The following is a 20,468-nucleotide window of genomic DNA, read 5'->3' as shown; positions in this document are numbered from 1 at the left end:
AGTATCAGTTTTATCAAAGTTAATTTTTCTGGAAGGAAATATCAAAACCATTCAGTGTGCCCTCCAAATAAAGGCCTCAATTCTATTGAAACGAGATTTTGTTGGAGAGCGAAGTAGCTGAGCGAAGTGCAAATTCACTATGGTATAGCCTCGTTTTGGTTTCATAGTAAACAGTGCAGCATGCCATCATTGATTTCAAAATGTAGTTCATTTGACAGACTGACAGCAGAGGTCGAGTTATGAGAAACAATCCCAGAATTGTAGACTAAATGTATACAGACATAACTGTGAAGTTACCTACATCAACAAAGACTACGGATTCGTGGCGGATAGTCCGCCAAAACGTAGATTTCACCAAAACCGACAAAGGATGTATTCATCAAATGTTTGAATGAATGAATGAATACTGGCATGCATCAAAATTTACACGATATTCTTCAGAAATGCACAATCGTCTTGTTTATCGGCCTTGTCTTAGTAGACTGCCAGGACACAAATATAGCAAGTGTAACTTGCACAGAAAACGGCTGCAGTGGTAAGTTCCTGTGTCAGAAATTTATATTTCACTGTGTGTGTGTGTGTGTGTGTGTGTGTACACGTGTGTGTGTTAGCCCAAATATAACAGCCTTATTGAATTATCGGCTGTAGTATACATACGTATGCAAATGGTTTGTAGACTTTTGAAAGTGTTGATAAAATGGATGACACCTTATTGTCATTTTTCACCCATCATTATAATTCAGCAATTCAATTAAAACGTTGCAGCAGTTCAATATTAAATTCTTGCATTGAGTGATCAAACTGTACCTTTTGAACAGCAAAGTTTAAAGCATACAAGTACATGCATATGGTTTTCACATTTCACTCTGATTGTAGTATGTCAAGTAGACACAGCAAATATGTAATAACGAATACTAGAGTCCAGAGCTCTCAGATTTTGTGTCTGTGTGTGCATGGTTATATTTGTTTTAGTTGACATCTGGATCTTCCACATACTTACTGAGTATTATAGCTAGTACTTAGACCTTGAAAAACTGAGGCAAGTATGTATTTTTCTAGTAGCAGTATACACACAGGAAATGATAAGGCTGCATTGCCTTCCACAAGATTTAGGAAAGTAAAAAAAAAAAAACAAAAGCAAAAAGCTATATTTATGCAATATGTAGTTAAATTTTAAATTAGTTAGTTTCATTTATTACAAAATATGGCATTCAAAAGAAGACATAACAAAAGACAAAGTTGGGAGTTGAACTCTAATATATCACTTTTTCAATAGCAATATGAATTCTTTTTCAAAACTCTCTTGATATAGGCTACCTTTGATGATATGTTGATTACTCATTTCTTTACAATTGTGATGTAGCTGGCACTTGCTTATAAATGAAACCTGATGCTTCTCTTTCTTACTGTCTTTTTTCCCTTCTTTTCCGTCTCTTCCCATACATGTGTGTTTATCTTATTCAGTTGAAAGTCAGTTGTTCAGGTTGATATCCAAGCTAGATTGATTATCTTTGGAAACCTTTAGAAGGCATGATCTTTTCTTTAAATAGTTTAAGAAAGATGTCTTTTTCAGCAAATTCTATGTACTGTTTACTCAAGGTATTGGTTGGCAAGCCTCTAAAGGATTTTATCAATTTATCACCCTGTTGCATGCTCTGTGTTTGTCACTGGTTTAGTAATGAAAGGTATGAAGTCATGACATGAACACCTCTGAATCAGGATTGAGGAGTACCTTGGTAAATACTTGTTCCCATTCTTTGGAATCCAAGTTGATACTACTGAGAGAGAGAGAGAGAGAGAGAGAGAGAGAGAGAGAGAGAGAGAGAGAGAGACTTTTCACTGCCATCAATGCACAGTACCAATATCATGCAATAAAGGCTAATTAAGAAGCAACATCTGCAGGCAGTAGTACCCAAAGCAATATATCACCAAAAGGGTCATATTTTTCCAGGAAGTATGATGGTAATGACAATAAAGATCAGAATGCAAATATTCCTTCTAGTAATAATAATTCACAACCTCCATTGTTCTGTGCAGTTGCCATTCACTTAATATCCAATTATTGATTTAGAACACCTGTCACCAGGTACCTCTGTATTCTCCTGAGACACACTAAAGAGGTGATTAAGGAGGTTATTGATATTCTACTGGGAGCTATTGTAATTATTGTTGTGTGTAAGCCTGTGTGTGTTGGTATTTCCAAGTGAAAAGAGAAATTTTCATTTTCCTTCCCATATGTCCTGAGTGAGTGAGAGATGAGACATGAACAAAAATGATAAAAAGTTTGAGATGATCACTGCTTTTAAGGATAAAATTAAAATTTTTCTCACAGTTACATTAACTGGGTGTAGAATGGCTATGTTGCCTTATTATTTTAGCATAAAGTATTAAAAAACAAGGAATCTTGTTATTCATTTCAATTATTTTTGATCATGTACTACTAGTATTGTATAATCTCCCAGTTAAATATTATAATTGGAAGTTAGTATAGATCTTGAAAATAAATAGCTATAATATTTCACCTGCCATTTTAAATTAATATCCATAATGACTCTACTGCTTCTGCTTTACATAGCTAATTCATGTGCCATTTTAAAATTAATATCTAAAACAACTCTACATGTTTCTGCTTTACAGGTACTCTAGGTGTGACTGCACAAGTAGTACATAGCAACAGCATTTACGCCACTAGTGAACCAGTATCCATAACAACTAACGAGAACAGTGTGTCACAGACAGAAACAACCACAGTTCAATATGTGCCACATTCTGCATCATATTATGAAGATTCTATATCAGTTGCATCAGCAGCAGTTTTATATTCAGTGTCATCATCATCATCATCTTCATCATTGCTATCTTCATTGTTATTGTCACACCAAATAGCATCTGCGTCGCAAAGCACAGATGTGTACCCCAGTGCAAGTGATACAACCATTGGTGCTCAGCAAACTAAGTCATTTTCAGAATCTATGCAAACTTACGCAGACTCAGCTTTTGTAACTCCTTCCGCAGAAAAGACTGCTACTTACTTATTCCAATCAGATGTCATGCCATCAAGCTTTTCGCAAAATGGAGAGTCACTTGCAAACTTTCAATCTGCTACAAGTGGGTTTATAAGTGTTGAAGATTCAACTCTTTTACATCAAAGGGCTGCATCTGTGAAGACCTTTACAGACTTGAATCAAGCACTGACTTCTTCAAGTATCGAAACATCATATTTTTCACATTTTGCTTCAAGCATGACAGAAATGCTATCACAGGAAGTAACAGTTGCTACAACGGATGGGGTGGAGACATCACAAATTGCTCAAACAATGACATATTTTGCCATGTCAGTCGAAAGTGCCAATGCAGTAATATCAACATCAGGTGTAGTGGATGTTTCTACAAAGACCAGCAAAGATTTTAGTAGGACAATTGATACAGGACCAATTAATAGTGTCACAGACAATGTGACAGCTACCGTAGTAACCGTAATGCCAACATCCACATCATTAACAACCCAGTCAAACAGTGTTGGAGGTGGAAGCAATATAACAACAACAACAACTGCAGCTGTATTGTCAACATCGACAACAACACAGCCACAGAATCAGACTAATTCAAGCCTTGAAACAACAACAGGGTTCACAATAAAAATAACTACAGAACTTTTTACAAATAGAACTGCATCATTAACATCTGAACCAAAAAATGTGACTCTTGGAAGCAATGAATCAACTACTATGGTGTCTATATTGTCAACAGCAGCAACAGCACAATTACAGAATCTGACAACTGGGAGCAGTACAACAACAGAGATTTCACTACAAAATACAACTGCACCATTAACAACAGAATCAAGGAACATGACTGTAGGTAGTGATGGGTCAACAACAACAGTTTTGCCAGTGACCACACAATCTTCCAATGGCAGTAGTGATACAGGAACAAATGACATGCAAACAACCACAGAAGGAAATTCAGTTGTCGCAACATCAACTCAGTCATTGAATATCACTGTTAATAGCATTACACCCTTTACACCAACAACTTTGCCCTCAAATACAACTGTTGGTAATGTAACACCAACAGCTGGCTTGATACTGGAAACAACAGAAGGAACTCGCAGTACAGCCATGATGTTAACAACACCAGGGACGGCAAATGCAGACAATGTTACAGTAGTAAGCAATGAAACATCTGGCCTTGAAACGACAACTGGCTTTAACCATGAAACTACAAAGGAGATCCAAAATGCATCTTCATTATTAACAGAAACACCAAATAAAATACAAAACACGACTGTTGCATCAACTGCAGCAACAACTATTGGTTTGCAAACAACAAATGGAATGCAAAACACCACTGTAGCAACAACTTTTGGTTTAGCAACAACAAATGGAATGCAATATACTTCTGTAGCTGCAAGAACAGAAACAACAACAGCTAGCTTAGAAACAACAAGTAGAATGCAAAATATTACTATAGCAGCAACAAAAGAAGCAACAACTGTTGGCACAGAAACAACAACTGTAACACAAAATACAGCAGTGGCAGAAACACCCAAAGCAACAACTATTGTTTTAGAAACAACAGAGAGAATGCAGAATACTACTGTAGCAGCAACTACTGAAGTAACAACTTTTGGCACAGAAACAACTAATAGAATGCAAAATTCTACTAAAGCAGCAACTTCAGAAGCAACAACTGATGTTTCAGAAATAACAAATGGAACACAAAATATTACTGTAGCAGCAACAACTGAAGCAACAACAATTGGCATAGAAACAACTAATAGAATGCAAAATTCTACTGTAGCAGCAACTGATGGTTTAGAAATAACAAATGGCACACAAAATGCTACTATTGCAGCAACAACCGAAGCAACAAGTGTTGGTTTACGAACGGATGGAACACAAAATACTACTGTAGCAGCAACAACTGGTAGTTTAGAAATTAGAAATTTAACACAAAATTCTACTGCAGCTGCAACTACGGAAACAACAACTGTTGGCTTAGAGACAACAAATAGAATGCTAAATACTACTGTTAAAACAATAACAGAAACAGCAACTTTTAGTATAGGAACAACAAATGGAATTCAAAATATTACTCTTACATCTACAACAGCAGAATCAACTGTAACACAAAATACTTCTGGAGCAGCAGTCACAGAAGCAACAACTGATGGTTTAAAAACAACAACTGTAACACAAAATACTACTGTAGCAGCAACAACTGAGGGTTTAAAAACAACTGTGACACAAAATACCACTGTAGCAGCAACAACAGATGGTTTAAAAACAACAACTTTAAAACAAAATACTACTGTAGCAGCAACAACTGAGGATTTAAAAACAACAACTGTGACACAAAATACCACTGTAGCAGCAACAACAGAAGCAACAACTGTTGGTTTAGAAACAACAACTGTGACACAAAATACCACTGTAGCAGCAACAACAGAAGCAACAACAGGTGGTTTAAAAACAACAACTCTGACACAAAATACCACTGTAGCAGCAACAACAGAAGCAACAACTGATGGTTTAGAAACAACAACTGTAACAAAAAATACCACTGTAGCAGCAACAACTGAGGGTTTAAAAACAACTGTGACACAAAATACCACTGTAGCAGCAACAACAGATGGTTTAAAAACAACAACTTTAACACAAAATACTACTGTAGCAGCAACAACTGAGGGTTTAAAAACAACAACTGTGACACAAAATACCACTGTAGCAGCAACAACAGAAGCAACAACTGTTGGTTTAGAAACAACAACTGTGACTCAAAATACCACTGTAGCAGCAACAACAGAAGCAACAACAGGTGGTTTAAAAACAACAACTGTGACACAAAATACCACTGTAGCAACAACAACAGAAGCAACAACTGATGGTTTAGAAACAACAACTGTAACAAAAAATACTACTGTAGCAGCAACAACTGATGGTTTAAAAACAACAACTTTAACAAAAAATACTACTGTAGCAGCAACAACTGAGGGTTTAAAAATAACAACTATGACACAAAATACCACTGTAGCAGCAACAACAGAAGCAACAACAGATGGTTTAGAAACCACAACTGTAACAAAAAATACCACTGTAGCAGCAACAGCAGAAGCAACAACTGATGGTTTAGAAACAACAACTGTAACAAAAAATACTACTGTAGCAGCAACAACAGAAGCAACAACAGATGGTTTAGAAACAACAACTGTGACACAAAATACTACTGTAGCAGCAACAACAGAAGCAACAACTGATGGTTTAGAAACAACAACTGTGACACAAAATACTACTGTAGCAGCAACAACAGAAGCAACAACTGATGGTTTAAAAACAACAACTGTAACACAAAATACTACTGTAGCACCAACAACTGAGGGTTTAGAAACAACAACTGTAACACAAAATACCACTGTAGCAGCAACAACAGAAGCAACAACTGATGGTTTAGAAACAACAACTGTAACACAAAATACCACTGTAGCAGCAACAACTGGTGTTTTAGAAACAACAAGTAGGATCCAAAATACAACGTTAATGTTGACAACACCTACACAAACTCAGGCTACATCAGCTGTGAGGAATGAAACAACAGCAGCACAATTTACTGCACAAGCTGTAGCAACCACAACTACAGCATTAACAACAACAACAGTGTCAACAACAACTGTAAAATCAACAACTACCACTGGTTTGGTGTTATCCACTGCTTTAGTAATAGAAGAGGTGACTTTGAATACTACAGAAGAATTGAAAGAGTATTGGGTAGAAACAGGTAAGTTACTAGTCTGAAATTGCAATGTCAGTTTAGTTTTCAGTATGCAGCCTTTCTCGTTTTTCCATTTCAATTTAAAAGTTTGGGTTTTCTTTTGGTTAAATAATTTATCACATTCTGGTCATATTATGAGTTTGAGATATCTTACTTGTTCACAATATCTTAGTTTTTATGTTTTAACATTGACTCTTTGTCAAGCACCTGAAAGTTTTTAACCTAATAACTTAAGTTTTTTTTATTTATTTATTATTATTATTATTATTTTTTTTTTGGTGTTTAAAATTTATAAAAATCACAGTCCAAAATTACAGTGTTAAAAATTTTTTTTTATCCACACTATAAACATATATCGTTAAATTTTTCTTTTTGGTCCTTTTAGTGCTTTCAGTGCCAGAAAATATCAATGTGTCCACGTATGAGTTTATAAATGACATGGAAACAAAGCTATCCAGATTGTACTTTGATGCCTTCAAGAGGGAAGAGCAGATCAACAATGGCACATTTGTGTCAAAGGCTAGGAAAAAGCGAGCTGTGATGTACGAGGAAAATAACCAGAACCTCACAGTACAGGTATAATTGTCTCATTATTTAATATCATAAAAAGTAAATATTTCCTAAAGAGACAAAGCTTGTTCTTCTACAGACATGTGACAATGAAAGCCTGCTTCACCATATTATCTTTTAGTTCAAACAGTGATTGGAGTGGACTTATACTGGCATTTGCTACATTTGCCACAAAATTATTTATTTTGACTTACCAAAACAAAAAATTAGTGATAGTAGAATTGTTGTGTGTGAAGTGATAGTCTTTCTATTATACCTGTAGTCTTTTGTGTGAATACCAGCAAAAATGTGACTTTTTAAACAGTGTGAAATGGATAAAAGTTATCACTATCATAAATAACTAGGTTATGTAATTTATCTTTTTGAAATGTTTTGTGCTATATCCCCTTTGTTGTTTCTAAAAAGGGGCGAAAGGCACTTTGATGCACTCTTTACTTTAATTATCGTAGGTGGGCAAAAATGGATGAAAGGAATTTTTGCACCACTCCTCATCCCCTTTCAATTTCTATGTACAGTTTATTTGTAAATGCTCCCCCTTTTATAACTGCCCACTTTTAAGACTCAAGCAGCTGAACTTAACAAAAATATATATCAAGGAAATTGTAACTCACCTCCACTTGCATCCTAATATGTCTAAGCTTTTAGGTTTGTGTGCACAGAGCCGAGCAGTAATGGTGACCCAGAAAATGTTCTCTAAGTGACATTAGATGATTTTTTTTACATAGTACAGTTCAGCTTCACTGAGTTGACCTTAAGGAGAGCAATAGATGTTTACTTATTTTTTTATTGAGGTCATTTTCTCATTGACTCTTTACCAAGGTTATTGACATCAGCCGTGGGTCAGAGCAGCCGAGCAATGTGGATGTTGTTTACTACATGGAGAAGGATGGATACCTTGTACCTGCACAGTCAGCTGTGAATGTTTTGAATCTCTACAGTGAGCAGGAGCTGGCTTTGCAATATTTCAACTACTTGGTTGTCTCCAAGGCAAAAGGTATGTGTTATTGTTGTCAGCAAAGAGGGAAAAAAACGTCCTGCTTTGAACAGTGTTGAAATTTCATCATTATGAGTAACATTACTACACAGATCAATTTTCATCAGAAATCACCTTGCTTTGTTCACCTTTGAAGTGATAGGCAAGGTGTTATCCTAACATTTATGAATCTCTCTTATGTAAGCTATCGATTACAGTGGTTGTATTTCTAAGCATCGTACCCATAAGTTGTTGTATGAAAATGAAAAAAGTAAATATCACCAAGACCTTCATGGAGACTGATTTTAATAATATGTATGAGGTGGCGTGATCACTTGAGACTGTCACAGTGATGTGACCTGTTCATTTGCAGCTTGTATTTTCTGTAGTCAATACAATAATTCATTGACAGCACTAATGCATTTTACATGTGATTATTGCCATATATTTTTATATAGATATGCAAATAATCTCTAGTGACATCTAACTTACACAAGAATTTTAAAGGAATTTATTTAGTTTACATTAAATACAGCAATAGAGATGCATTTCACCAAATTAAAGTTAAATTGTGAGACAAATTCATGTGTTGTCAATGCTTGTAACATGTTCTAAGTGAGGTAACACACCAATGTAATGTCTCAATGTAAACTGTTTAAATGTCACACAGAAATAGGTTACGAATGCATGCAGATGGAAAGACGATGTATACCAGGAAACATTAATATTTTCTAGGGAGTCATGGAGACTGTATTGATCTGGAATGTGTTATCGTTTATTTCCAGTATAAATACTTTATATATTCAGGTCTACTCTTCTTAACACTTGCCTTTGACTACAGAAAATAAAAACAGAAAAAGTTCCTGACTTAAATTTTGATTTGCCTGTATATATAATATTTATCAATTAAAGAAAAAAAAACGAAATCTTGTGTTATATGTTGGGATGTTTTCCCCCCAGACAAATTTCAGTTCAAACATAACTACAATATAACTATTACATTATTTTCCCAGTGTATGATCCTCCTGCAGTCATTGTACCAGACCCTCCCCAGTACTGGATCATAGGGGTAGTCGTGGGCAGCATTGTGGGCTTTGTCCTCATCGCCTGGCTCATCCTGTTCATCTACTTCAAGTGTGTCAAGCCTCCTGATCCAGGAAAAACACCACGAACTCCACGCAGCAGGCGGAGGCACTCCAGACAGCTCCACATTGGGGAGCCAGAGCTGATGGGAGTGAAGAAGCTTCACACTGCTGTAAGTATTTTGACTGAAAGAAATGTAAAAATCAGTGTAATTATGTCATGATTTAAAAAAAAAATTTTTTTTGAGGGGGGAGTGGAAATTAATCCTATTTCTATGTTATTTTGTCTAGATTATTTGATTTTACTTTAAAACCCATTACAAATCTTATTACTTACATGTGACATTTTTCCCTATTTTACCTTATAAAACCAAATCATTATCAAGCTTTGAGTAAGCTTTAATGTTCTTGAAAAATATTTTTTTTTGACGAACCATGACTCTACAAGAAATGTTTACATGTAGGATCTCACCAGTGTCAAAACCAATGGATTCACTCAAATTGACAAAGAAACTGCCCCACAGAGAAGTGAACCACCCATGGTGGAACCACCCCCAAAAAGAAATTATCTCGAAAGGAAACCAGAAAGCCGTCCCCCTGACATTCCTCCTCTAGATCTCAATGGAATAGAGCAGGGTCCCTCAGAGGCTGTGTATGCTAATGTCAGCAGGCCACCCAGAAGACCTGTGCCAAAGAAACACAGGACACCACAGAAGTGAGGAATTATAATATTAAAATGATATGTTTATTGGTCACTGAATGCATACTCAGTTACATGTACAAGCAAGGCTACAGTGTTTTCTAAAAAAAATTACTCCACATATTATGTATAATGACCTGACAAAATCAGTATGACACAGATATAAATTAATTAACAAACACTGATAAGTACATGTTCAACAATTTGGACATGGTTTATAATAATATAAAAACTTCAGTGAATATTGAATGAAACATGACATAGCTGCTGTACATAACACTGTGGCTTTTACATGAAAGAAAGTTTATGAATAGAGTCATATTGCTTTTTAAGTATTTCCCTTGCTTGAGGGATAACTTGACGTTAAGAGCTGTATGATTTTTATTGGACTTATCCCATGTGATATATTTCTTTTAAACTTATTTGGTGTCAAATAACACAACAATCATGTATACATTAAAATTTTTGCTATTCTTCAATTATATGTTAACCTGGATTGTGAAGATACTGTTTTTATGAAAATTGGGATGATTACTTATGCCCACTGATAACTTCTTTTGTTCCCTTATTATAGGGATGATGATGATGGATTAGCAAGTGACACACTTACACATGTATCAGAAGAATCAGAAGTGCCCAGAAGGAGAAAACCTCCCAAAAAACCTTCAAGAAGAAGCCAAGCAGGTAGTTAGTGACAAAATAATGAATATGAATATCTGCCTTTCTTACCATAATTAGAACAAATGTAAAGAAAGAAAAAGTTCCATAGCATGTGTTGAAAAGATTGAAAGTGTAAAGTTGACACATACATTAGATAAAAAAAATATTGAGCATTTGATGAAAATCTTTATATGATATGGTAACTCCCCATCAGCAACTCATCTACTTCATCTTTTAAAAGCTGTGTGGATTAAGTCTTCCATGCAGAAAAAAAAACAGTGCTAGGTGCATAATTAAATGATGACATTATGAAACCTTAATTGACCTTTGAACTAATTCCTTTTTTTTTCTAGCACCCACAGATTCTACCTTCCCTCAACCGTCTCCTGAAGAACCTCCTGTGACTTATCGCTCTAGTCACCAGCTTAAACTGCCGCCACTTACACAGAAACCTTTGGTGGGGCCGAGTCTTTATGATCAACTGCAGGAACAACAAAAGGTATTTGAAGACTAAAACATATACAATTGGAAGTTATTTAGAACAAGGATGATTCCTTTGAATTGGAATATCATTAAGTGTCCCTTCTCCTGCACATAAGCCCTCAGTCATTTGGTTGTGCATCTTGCAAGGGGAAGCAGTGTAGGATCCAGGGAGGAGGAGGCACGGCATCCGTGTATTCATCTATTCTACATATTAATGCTAAAAAACTTGTCTGTAGTTTTAATTTGTCTTGCTTTATTTATTTATTTATTTATTTATTTATTTATTTATTTATTAGTACCACCAGCGTATACGCTGGCGGTACTCATGGTTTTAGTCCCGACCCGTCTCGTACAGCTCCGCCGGCTCCTGCGGCTCCGCAGTCGGGCGCCGGAAACAAGTCACCGTTACCGCTTCTCCTCCTAGATCGCCAGGACCTGTGTCCCCATCTCTTGGATTTAGGTCACATATAATCTGAACTTGAACACCCTGGTTTTTTTGTCTCTGTCGGTGCATTGGCCTGGGCGTGCCACTTGTTGAAACGCACCCTTGTCAAAATTTTTGAAAATTCAAGGCTAAATATCTCCCAAACCAAAGGAATTATGGGAAAAATTACTACAGAAGTCTGACCGAAAGTCATGTGGAGATTCCAAATATGCCCTTTGATATGACTTTTGACCTTTTTCTCAAGGTCAAACAAGCCAAAATTTTCTAAAAATGGGAATTTTCTGCAAAAAAATATTTGTTTGTGCTATTTTTTGGAAACTACACAGATCTAAGCTCTCCTGTTACAGTGAGGGGTTACAATTGGGGACTCCTTTCATCTTTGGGAGTTTGGGTCAATCGGTGCATTTCCACGGGAGAAGCAGCCATTAGATACCGAAACTGAAAACTTGCCTTTATTCTGGAATGGTAAATGCCAGAGACCTTTTGTTCATCGCACTTTGTAGAACTTGTCAAGTGCAATACTGGAGGTGGTGTCCATTTTTTTGTTTTCGATATGGTTTAGGCATTGCACTATATCAAAAATTACAACATCGCAATATTCAGTGGGGAAAATGTTAAATATTCCAAAACTGGCAGAGATACGCCCATAGTTACTATTGAACTTGAATAGGAAGTTATATACAAGTAATCTAACTGTGACCTTTAAATTGACCTTTGACCTACTTTTCACCATGAACTGAACTTTGCAAATTTTCTAGCCCTTATATCTCCAAAACTGGCAGAGATACACCCATAGTTACTACTGAACTTAAATAGGAAGTTATATACTGGTAATCTAACTGTGACCTTTAAATTGACCTTTGACATACTTTTCACCATGAACTGAACTTTGCAAATTTTCCAGCCTTTATATCTCCAAAACTGGCAGAGATACACCCATAGTTACTGTTGAACTTGAATAGGAAGTCATATACTGGCATTCTTATTGTGACCTTGAAATTGACCTTTGACCTACTTTTCAACATGAACTGAACTTTGCAAATTTTCTATCCCTTATATCTCGAAAACTGGCAGAGATAGGTCCAAAGTTATTATTGAACTTGAATAGGAAGTCATATACTGGCAATCTTACTGTCACCTTGAAATTGACCTTTGACCTACTATTTATGATGAACTGCACTTTGCATGTTTCCTGGCCTTCATATCTCCAACATTGGCAAAGAAATGCCCATAGCTACTATTAAACTTATATAGGAAGTCATATACTGTGACCTTGAAATTGACCTTTGACCTACTTTTTTTTACCTCAAACTGAACTCTGCATATTTTCTTGCCCTTCATATCTTCAAAACTAGCAGAGATCTGCCCAGTGTTGTCCCTAGGTTTTCTCTTTTGTCAGCATTCCGGTATATGCATAACTGATAATGCATTTCAAGGAAAACCAATAGGCCTATTGTCTAGAAAATCACAGGAGTGATCAGTGTTAGGAAAATACAGGTTAATTAGGACATCTCCTTGATTGGACCATTTTAACTGTTATGTTTTTTTTATTTATTTTTTTTTTTCGTATTTTGAGAACTCTTGTTTATTGCTTTTTATAGAGCTTGTCAAGCACAAGACTGGTGGTGGTGTCCATTTTTTTTTTTTTTTTTGGGGGGGGGGTCCATACGAATGCGCTTACTCCAGCTGGTGGTACAATATCCAGAGGCGGTATCGCCTCTCTGATCCTCTAGTTTATTATCTGATCTTCCCCTCCCCCCCCCCCTCCCCTTGCAAAATACAGGATCTGACAGTATTAAGGATATGCAGTTCAGACACTGTTGAACTGTAGCAAACTTTATAGAACAGCCATTTTCCACTTTTCTACTGTGCTAGTAAATCAATAGGTTCAACAACCGATGTGATAATTCCTTCCATATTGTAGCCAGGAAATTAAAACACAATAATGTGATTTCTGTACTTGGATGCAGTATGGCAAGCTGACCAGGATATTACATTTACAGTGAAGTTACGCAGGGGTATCATTATATTTAATGAATATATGTGCGAAGGTCCACTGCTTACAGAGGGTGCAGTTGAGCTTCTTTGTGTTAAGATTTTAAAAACAAGCAAATGCTCAGACATAGAAACCTTATCTTAACAGTCTGGAAGTGGTTAAGTACAGTGTACCACATAACTATCTGACCTCTATACATGCATGCATGCATATATGTATGTTTATAGGCTACTTCTCCTATTGCTGTTTATTTAAGGTTGAAGATACTATAAGGAGAAAAACAGATATGGAAAAGCAAAGGAATAAGCAGAGGCTAAGAAAAAGAAAAGGTAACACACTTCCATGTTTTATGGCTGTTTGATGCTTAATCAAAGACTCATTCTATTTAGATGTACTTTTTCTTCAAATACTTCTTCTCACATGTCTGTACGTGTTTGTTAAAGAATGGATGTTGTAACCTTGTCCCACTTGTTAACAAATTCTGTTGGTGAAACCTAATAGTCTGTGAGCCTGAAGTATCACATATGAGCCACGTCTGCGTTTGAGTGGTGATATTGTTAACATATCAACCAAGACAGAATGGAATTTTGGCATGTAAAACATGTTGTCAGACCCGTTTGAGAAGACTATTTGTGTCTGTAAGTAGGGTATTTTACACCCTGTATTCACTCAGGTATGGTGCATTGAAAAGTTAAGGGGAAATTATGATTCATACTAAAGATACCAGCAAGAGTCCGTTATCATCTTGGTAATGGTATCTTAATACCACCAATAAGTACCAGCATACATAAATCCATATGGGTTGCCTCACCATAAGTAGAAGACTTAACTGCACTATTATGTATATTTTAATGAAATGTGTATGATCATTGCTAAATTCTCTCATGTATGCCCCAGCACGTCTCGAATATTGAAGCTTAAAGGTTCAAGACTGAAAATTATTATGTTTTTACAATGATCTATATATGTAATGCTTTATGTGTAAATATTGGTTTCATTTTTCCAGTCCCAAAAGACCTATACTTGCGTGCCCAGGCTGAGATAGATGCAGTCTTAGCTGGTTCAGAGCAAGAGCTTCTTCCAGAGTCTGACCAAGACAGGTCAGTGATGTTCTTCTAACTGGCCAATCCAGGATTTTGCTACTGGGAGGGGATGGAAAATGTTTGCCTTACTTTTTGCTCAGAAAATATAAAATGACCGATGAGGACACTTTCTGTAATGCTGTTTTTTTTTTTTTTTTTTTTTTGGGGGGGGGGGCGGAGTAGGGGAGGGAAGGGAAAGGGTGTATCCCCAAAGCTGGGGAAGTGGGATCACACGTCCCTTTTCCTTGGATCTTCCATCATTTCTCAAGATGTATGATTTTTAACTTTGAAAATAAAACACATTTAAAGAAGAAATGATTGTTTATGTTAACTGTTGTTGAATTTATGGGCACAATGCAACTGGTAAACCAAAACATGAAAGAAGTTGACTGTTAAAGGATGTTCCCTGTATGAAAGTTAACCTGTTTCAAACTAATAGCATAATTGTTTCAGTGATGTGTACTTTAATGTTGCAGAAAGCACAGACGAAGGAAACCACCACCAAAACCAAAGAGAAGAAAAGCCCCATATAATCACGAGGAGATTGAGTTGAGAGAAGGATTTCCACCATCTACAGTAAGAATTAACTTTGAAACATTGTAGAATATTCTCGGTTACAAGGGACAAAGTTTGGCATTAAAATGCCATCTTTCATTTATCTTTAACATTTGCCATCTTCTTTAAATATCTGCCAAAATCAGTTCAGTGACATACTATTAACGTAAAAAACATACTCAGTAGATGCATTATGTAAAAGATTATTGTTGTATCAAGTTAGTATGATATTGAAGCAGATTTACCCTTTTATGTCTCAGTGATGTTATTTCTATCACAAGTTTATTAATTGAAATTGCTAGTACCCCAGAGACAGTGAATTAGAAGAGCATCACCGATTTCAGAGTCTATACCTACGAGTCCACAGAGTACTAGATGAGGTGTTCGATCTTATTATTTCTGCTGGGAGGTTAGAAATGTTGCTGATGTCAAATGCACAGAAGTTGATCATGGGGAAACTTTTTTGTTTGTTTGATTGATTATTTGTTTTTCCATCTCCGAGAAAGATGGCATTGTTCCCAGTTGATCTTCTGCACTTTTTGCTTGTAGTTATGTGATGGGTTGATGTATACTGTTACTGTTGAAATGAAGTCTTCTGTATTGCAGTCAGGTTATGAATTTAATTTTGATTTTTGAATGTTTTTGCCCAACACAATTTACATCCTTTCCTTTCAAACCAACTGTGGATTCATACATATGTGAAACATGGCTGTTGGACAAATGTTCCATTTATCGACAATATTTCTGTATAAGATATATCATGGTTGTCAAAGAAGGAACCCAGGTTTCACTCTCCAACATGATTCACAGTTGTTAGTGTACACTACAGCATGTACAGTGCCATGGAATTTTATGATTTGATGTGCTGATTGCAATCATTTGGCATTTTAGTCCGATGCAGGGTACACTGAGACAGAAACTGAGCTAGATCAGCCTGAATCTCTGGACGACACCCGTAAAAAGATACACCGATTGCTTGATGATGCTTTTGCACTCATTTCACCAAAGCATGGGTATGGATATATTTAAGTTCTTTCATTTATTTATTTATTTATTTATTCATTGGTTCATTTTTTTTTTTTTTAAATTTTGGTGGAGGTTGTTTGTGCATGATAAATTGTGATTGATAATTAAAGTACATTTCTTTCTCCTGCTTAAAGTGTTTTGATTTGTTGGGAAAATGTTCAGTTTCTGTGGATATACACAGAGTCAGATGTAAATGAATTGACTCCTATTTTAAGAATAACACCAAGTCCATTTTGTAAGTAGTTTTAAATTTGTTAGAGTTTTTACAGTGATGGATTTTTGATATCAGAGATTTTCTAGAAGTGTCGCAAAATAACTATCCGCTTTTTTCATTTCTTACTGCTTATATTACATATGTACTTGAAGCCAGCTCAGGTGTCTTTCATCTTAAGTAGAATGTGTGCATTACTTGAGTTCATTTTAATTATTTCATCTATACAGGAACAAAGTAGCTCCTCACACAGCTACAAACGGAAGACACATCCCTGGTTCTAGCCTTAGGAGAGGCAGAAATCAGGCCGTCAGGTCTACACAGACCACTCCTAAACAATCAGATAGGTAAGGCATTGAACTTGCTTTTGCAGGCCCATAGCCAGCAATTTCAAAAGGGGGGTTCTTCTTTTGAAAGAGTGGACCTTTAACCAAGAAACCTTTGTGTACCTAGATAAAATTTTACAGAGGGGACTTTTTCTGGCAAAAGGGGACCCCCCCCCCCCCAACCCTCCCTGGCTACAGGCCTGTTTTATATTATGGATAGTTTGTAGTTGCAGTTTTCATTCTTTTATTCATCTTTTAGTCAGTGGTAGACTGAATTTTTAAAAGAGATAACAACTCTTCGGAATAGATCTATTTTTCACAATAAATACATTGTAAACAACACACAGAAATATAATATATTCTATTTTACCACAAAAAACACAGTTATAGCAATTAATCTGAAATCTGTGCTTGCCATCCGACCACGTGACCTCCATAGATGGCAATACTCTGCAATAATCTCTTAAAAGATTATTACAAAAAACAAACTTTTTAGAAAAAAAAACAGTGACTAATTTTGAATGTAGAAATGGATTCATTAACCATTGGTAACTACGGGAAAAATTGCTATTTACCCCAGGAAAATTTTTTGGCCAAAATGAATGGTTGTTTTCCCTTTAATGTCAAGTTTGACAGTGTTTTTGAGCATTGCTTTTTCCTGCAAATATATCTTATTTTACATGCTTTTTTTCTTTGTTTTAGGGTTGATCAGCCTTTTGTTTGAAGCTCTTTGTTAATGATTTGGATTTTATTTCTTCTTCTTTTTTAGAGATGATACTAGCTCTGAGCAGCCAGAAAGATTATTTGAGTTAAGTCCAAGGCTGAACACAGAAGAATACAAAAGCAGTGATGCTGGTGAGATTTGTTCACTTTTAGGAAAATGGATTACATGTACAAAATAAATTAAAAACAATTTTTTTCCATGAGATGGGATTGTCCAGAGAGAGGAGATATATTACAAAAGTTTATGATGATCATATGTAACATTTCACTTTAGAATTATAAGCACTATAAACTATAGATGTAAAATGTTTCAAACCAGAATTTTGTAAATTGTACATGTACCTTTGAATCACTTTTTGACATTCTACTTCACTATTTAAACTATTTAAATTTTAGCTTTTTAAAAATTGGGCATCCTTCATTTGTCATTATAGAGTCACTGAAACCAGAGACTGTCCACACCCCGATGTACATAGCTAGTCACACCCAGGGCAAGGCCTATGCTGGGGTGATGTGGAGTCCATACACAGTAGATGATGAAGCTGCCAGAGTGTCACCCACCAAGGAACCAGTAAGGACATGTAGCAGGGCCATAGTTGGGGATGGGGGGCTCACTCAGAGGAACCACTCTTTTTGTTCAAGAACAGACCCACTAAACGAAATTCAGTTTATTGATTTGAAAAAAAAACATAACACACGCACACACACACACACAAACACACACACACACTTTTGAAGTTGCTGACTACAGGCCTGCCAGTAACATTTTTGTTTTGTTTAATGTTGATGGGTATTCAAATCAGTTTATTGAAACTGAAATTATTAGAAGAGGATTGATATTTGGTGATAGTTATTACATTATCTTTTTTATATATGTAGAGACAGATTATTAAAGATCTTTATAGAACACAGGTTGGCACTTCCATGATGCCCATGACGCATGGGACAAAAGATTCCATGTTGCTGTCAACTAGTTTACACCAACATCGTTTCAGGCTTCAATACCTCCTGGTGGCATTGACACATCCCCGATACACAGTCTGAAGCTGGGACAGACAGACCAACTAAGTCCTGAGTCATCAGTAGGTCAAGGTCACCAGTCAAGGTCAGACAGGGGTTACAGTGACCCAGCGAGTAAAGCCTGGGAACCTTACAATAACCGAAGAGCTTTGATACCTGATGATTACACTAGTCTAACATTTGGAACTGCACAGTTAGCACCCTCGGCAACAAGGCCAAGGGTCCAAACTCCTCCACAGGGAAGGGAGCGGACTAGTGCAACAGATTCAAATAATGATTCTTTGATACATAATGAAAGTAATGGTGAGGCCTTTCATCCTCTAAGGACAACATCTAAAGGGGCACAACCTTTCTCATTTGACAACCAAACTCTGAACTCTTCCACATACATATCACCAGCCTCAAGTATGCACTCCCAATACCCAATACTGTCACATAGCATGGGAGGAAGTAGGATTCAGCCAAATACAAGTGTTCATGCATCCCCTCCTTACAGACGAAGCAACTCAATAGGGGGTCCCATAGAGGATGGCCAGGACGAGATAGATGTGATAAGTAGCAGTCTTAAGCCAGGCTCATCTGCCCAACCCCTGATTAAGTCCATTAGAGAGGAACTGCTGAGGTTAACACAAAGGAGAACACCTGTAAAGGAGTTTAATAGTTAACTGATATTTATACAGCAAGGAAATTTATACTATTTTAGTATTTATCGATTTGTGCATTTGAAAGTGATGTCACTGATTTTTATGCATTATTTAATCATTGAATTTTTTATGAAAAAACTCCCAGTATATTATCCAAAGAAGGAACAAAGTTGACTTGAATTTGAGGTATTTAAGTTGCATATTACTCAGTATTACAAAAAAAAATAACTGAGAAGATTTTTGTTAACACAATAGACAAAAAAAAAATGAAAAAAGTTCTTCAAAGGCACAGCTGTCAAGGTGATGAGGACCAGAGATAGTAACAGAAGGATACCGAATAAAATATTTTAGTCTTCAAGGAGGGCTCATATTCATTATTTTAAGTTAAGTATCTTTACAGAATTATCAGTCGTCTCATAAAAATTATTTACACCAAATGCTCAGGTTGTTTGAAATAGCTTAATACTAGAAATTAATATCTGAATATCCGTCCAAGTATTTTAGATAAAAGATTAAATATCATATGCTTGGATTTTTGTCAGCCTCCTATAGTTATGTTATACTGAAGGCTGAAGTTTAAGATTATTATTGCAAGTTCCAGTACTTATTTTTTGAGAATGGCAGAAAGTTGTTGACATGTGACCAGACATTACTCTGGATGTGATGAGAGAGAGAGATAGACCAACTCTTGTTGGGATTCTTAATGAGCTGAAAAAAATAGTGACCGATCACAATATTGTTGCATGTTTTGCAGTATAAAATGCATTGTTTGCTACATTTTCCTGAAAAAATACTTAGAGTACAAACATTTTAGATCTGTTACTTTATATTTTTACAATCATAATGCTGTATTTTTACAAAATTATATGATTATATGAATTCTGATATTTAATAAGTGCACAAATGCTTTTGAAAGCCAAATAAAGTAATCAATATTGCAGTTGCATTTATTCTTAAATTTCTTAAATTTAATCCACAGGTTGATTAGAATAGTTTTATAACCCCACCCCTTTTCTTCAAATGTTAATTGTATTTATAAAAAATATGCCTGAAGTCAAAATACATTACCAGAATGAAATTATTTGTCATATTAATCCGATCAAATTTACTTTTTTCCTTCTACTACCACCTCAGAATCATCCAAAATATATTTGCTTCTGGATCTTTTTTAGTCCCAAACTTGGACAGTCCAGTCTCCAAG

At 35.8% G+C, this 20,468-nt stretch overlaps 1 protein-coding gene across 2 annotated transcripts; it reads left to right on the top strand.

Annotated features, from left to right (window-relative positions):
* Positions 1-156: 156 nt before the first annotated feature.
* Positions 157-20,207, top strand: LOC106164967 (uncharacterized). Of its 2 annotated transcripts, XM_086999868.1 has the most exons (16): positions 158-535; positions 2,638-6,777; positions 7,157-7,347; positions 8,161-8,335; positions 9,328-9,569; positions 9,861-10,111; positions 10,671-10,780; positions 11,110-11,255; positions 13,937-14,009; positions 14,687-14,780; positions 15,239-15,338; positions 16,209-16,330; positions 16,785-16,901; positions 17,650-17,735; positions 18,038-18,174; positions 18,599-20,207. In XM_086999868.1, the coding sequence occupies exons 1-16, from the start codon at positions 400-402 to the stop codon at positions 19,286-19,288; spliced, it is 6,810 nt and encodes a 2,269-aa protein (XP_086855994.1). In that variant the 5' UTR covers positions 158-399; the 3' UTR covers positions 19,289-20,207. The 2 variants fall into 2 exon arrangements, with proteins under 2 accessions (XP_086856002.1, XP_086855994.1); XM_086999876.1 differs by lacking the exons at positions 16,209-16,330; positions 16,785-16,901; positions 17,650-17,735; positions 18,038-18,174; positions 18,599-20,207 and adding an exon at positions 15,620-16,181 and having other exon boundaries at positions 157-535.
* The last annotated feature ends 261 nt before the right edge of the window (positions 20,208-20,468 follow it).

Source organism: Lingula anatina, chromosome 1, assembly GCF_051362555.1.
Source record: "Lingula anatina isolate TDL-2025a chromosome 1, LinAna3.0, whole genome shotgun sequence".
Classification (NCBI taxonomy): domain Eukaryota; kingdom Metazoa; phylum Brachiopoda; class Lingulata; order Lingulida; family Lingulidae; genus Lingula; species Lingula anatina.
The sequence above is the reverse complement of the archived record's forward strand: the minus strand, read 5'-3'. Positions and strand labels throughout refer to the sequence as shown.

What these genes read in the sequence shown, in the direction of transcription:
- LOC106164967 (XM_086999868.1), top strand. Translation starts at nt 400, where the DNA reads ATGAATACTGGCATGCATCAAAATTTACACGATATTCTTCAGAAATGC. An exon ending in ACTCCTAAACAATCAGATAG is followed by an intron (nt 16,902 to 17,649) that starts GTAAGGCATTGA and finishes CTTCTTTTTTAG; the next exon opens with AGATGATACTAGCTCTGAGC. An exon ending in ATACAAAAGCAGTGATGCTG is followed by an intron (nt 17,736 to 18,037) that starts GTGAGATTTGTT and finishes TTGTCATTATAG; the next exon opens with AGTCACTGAAACCAGAGACT.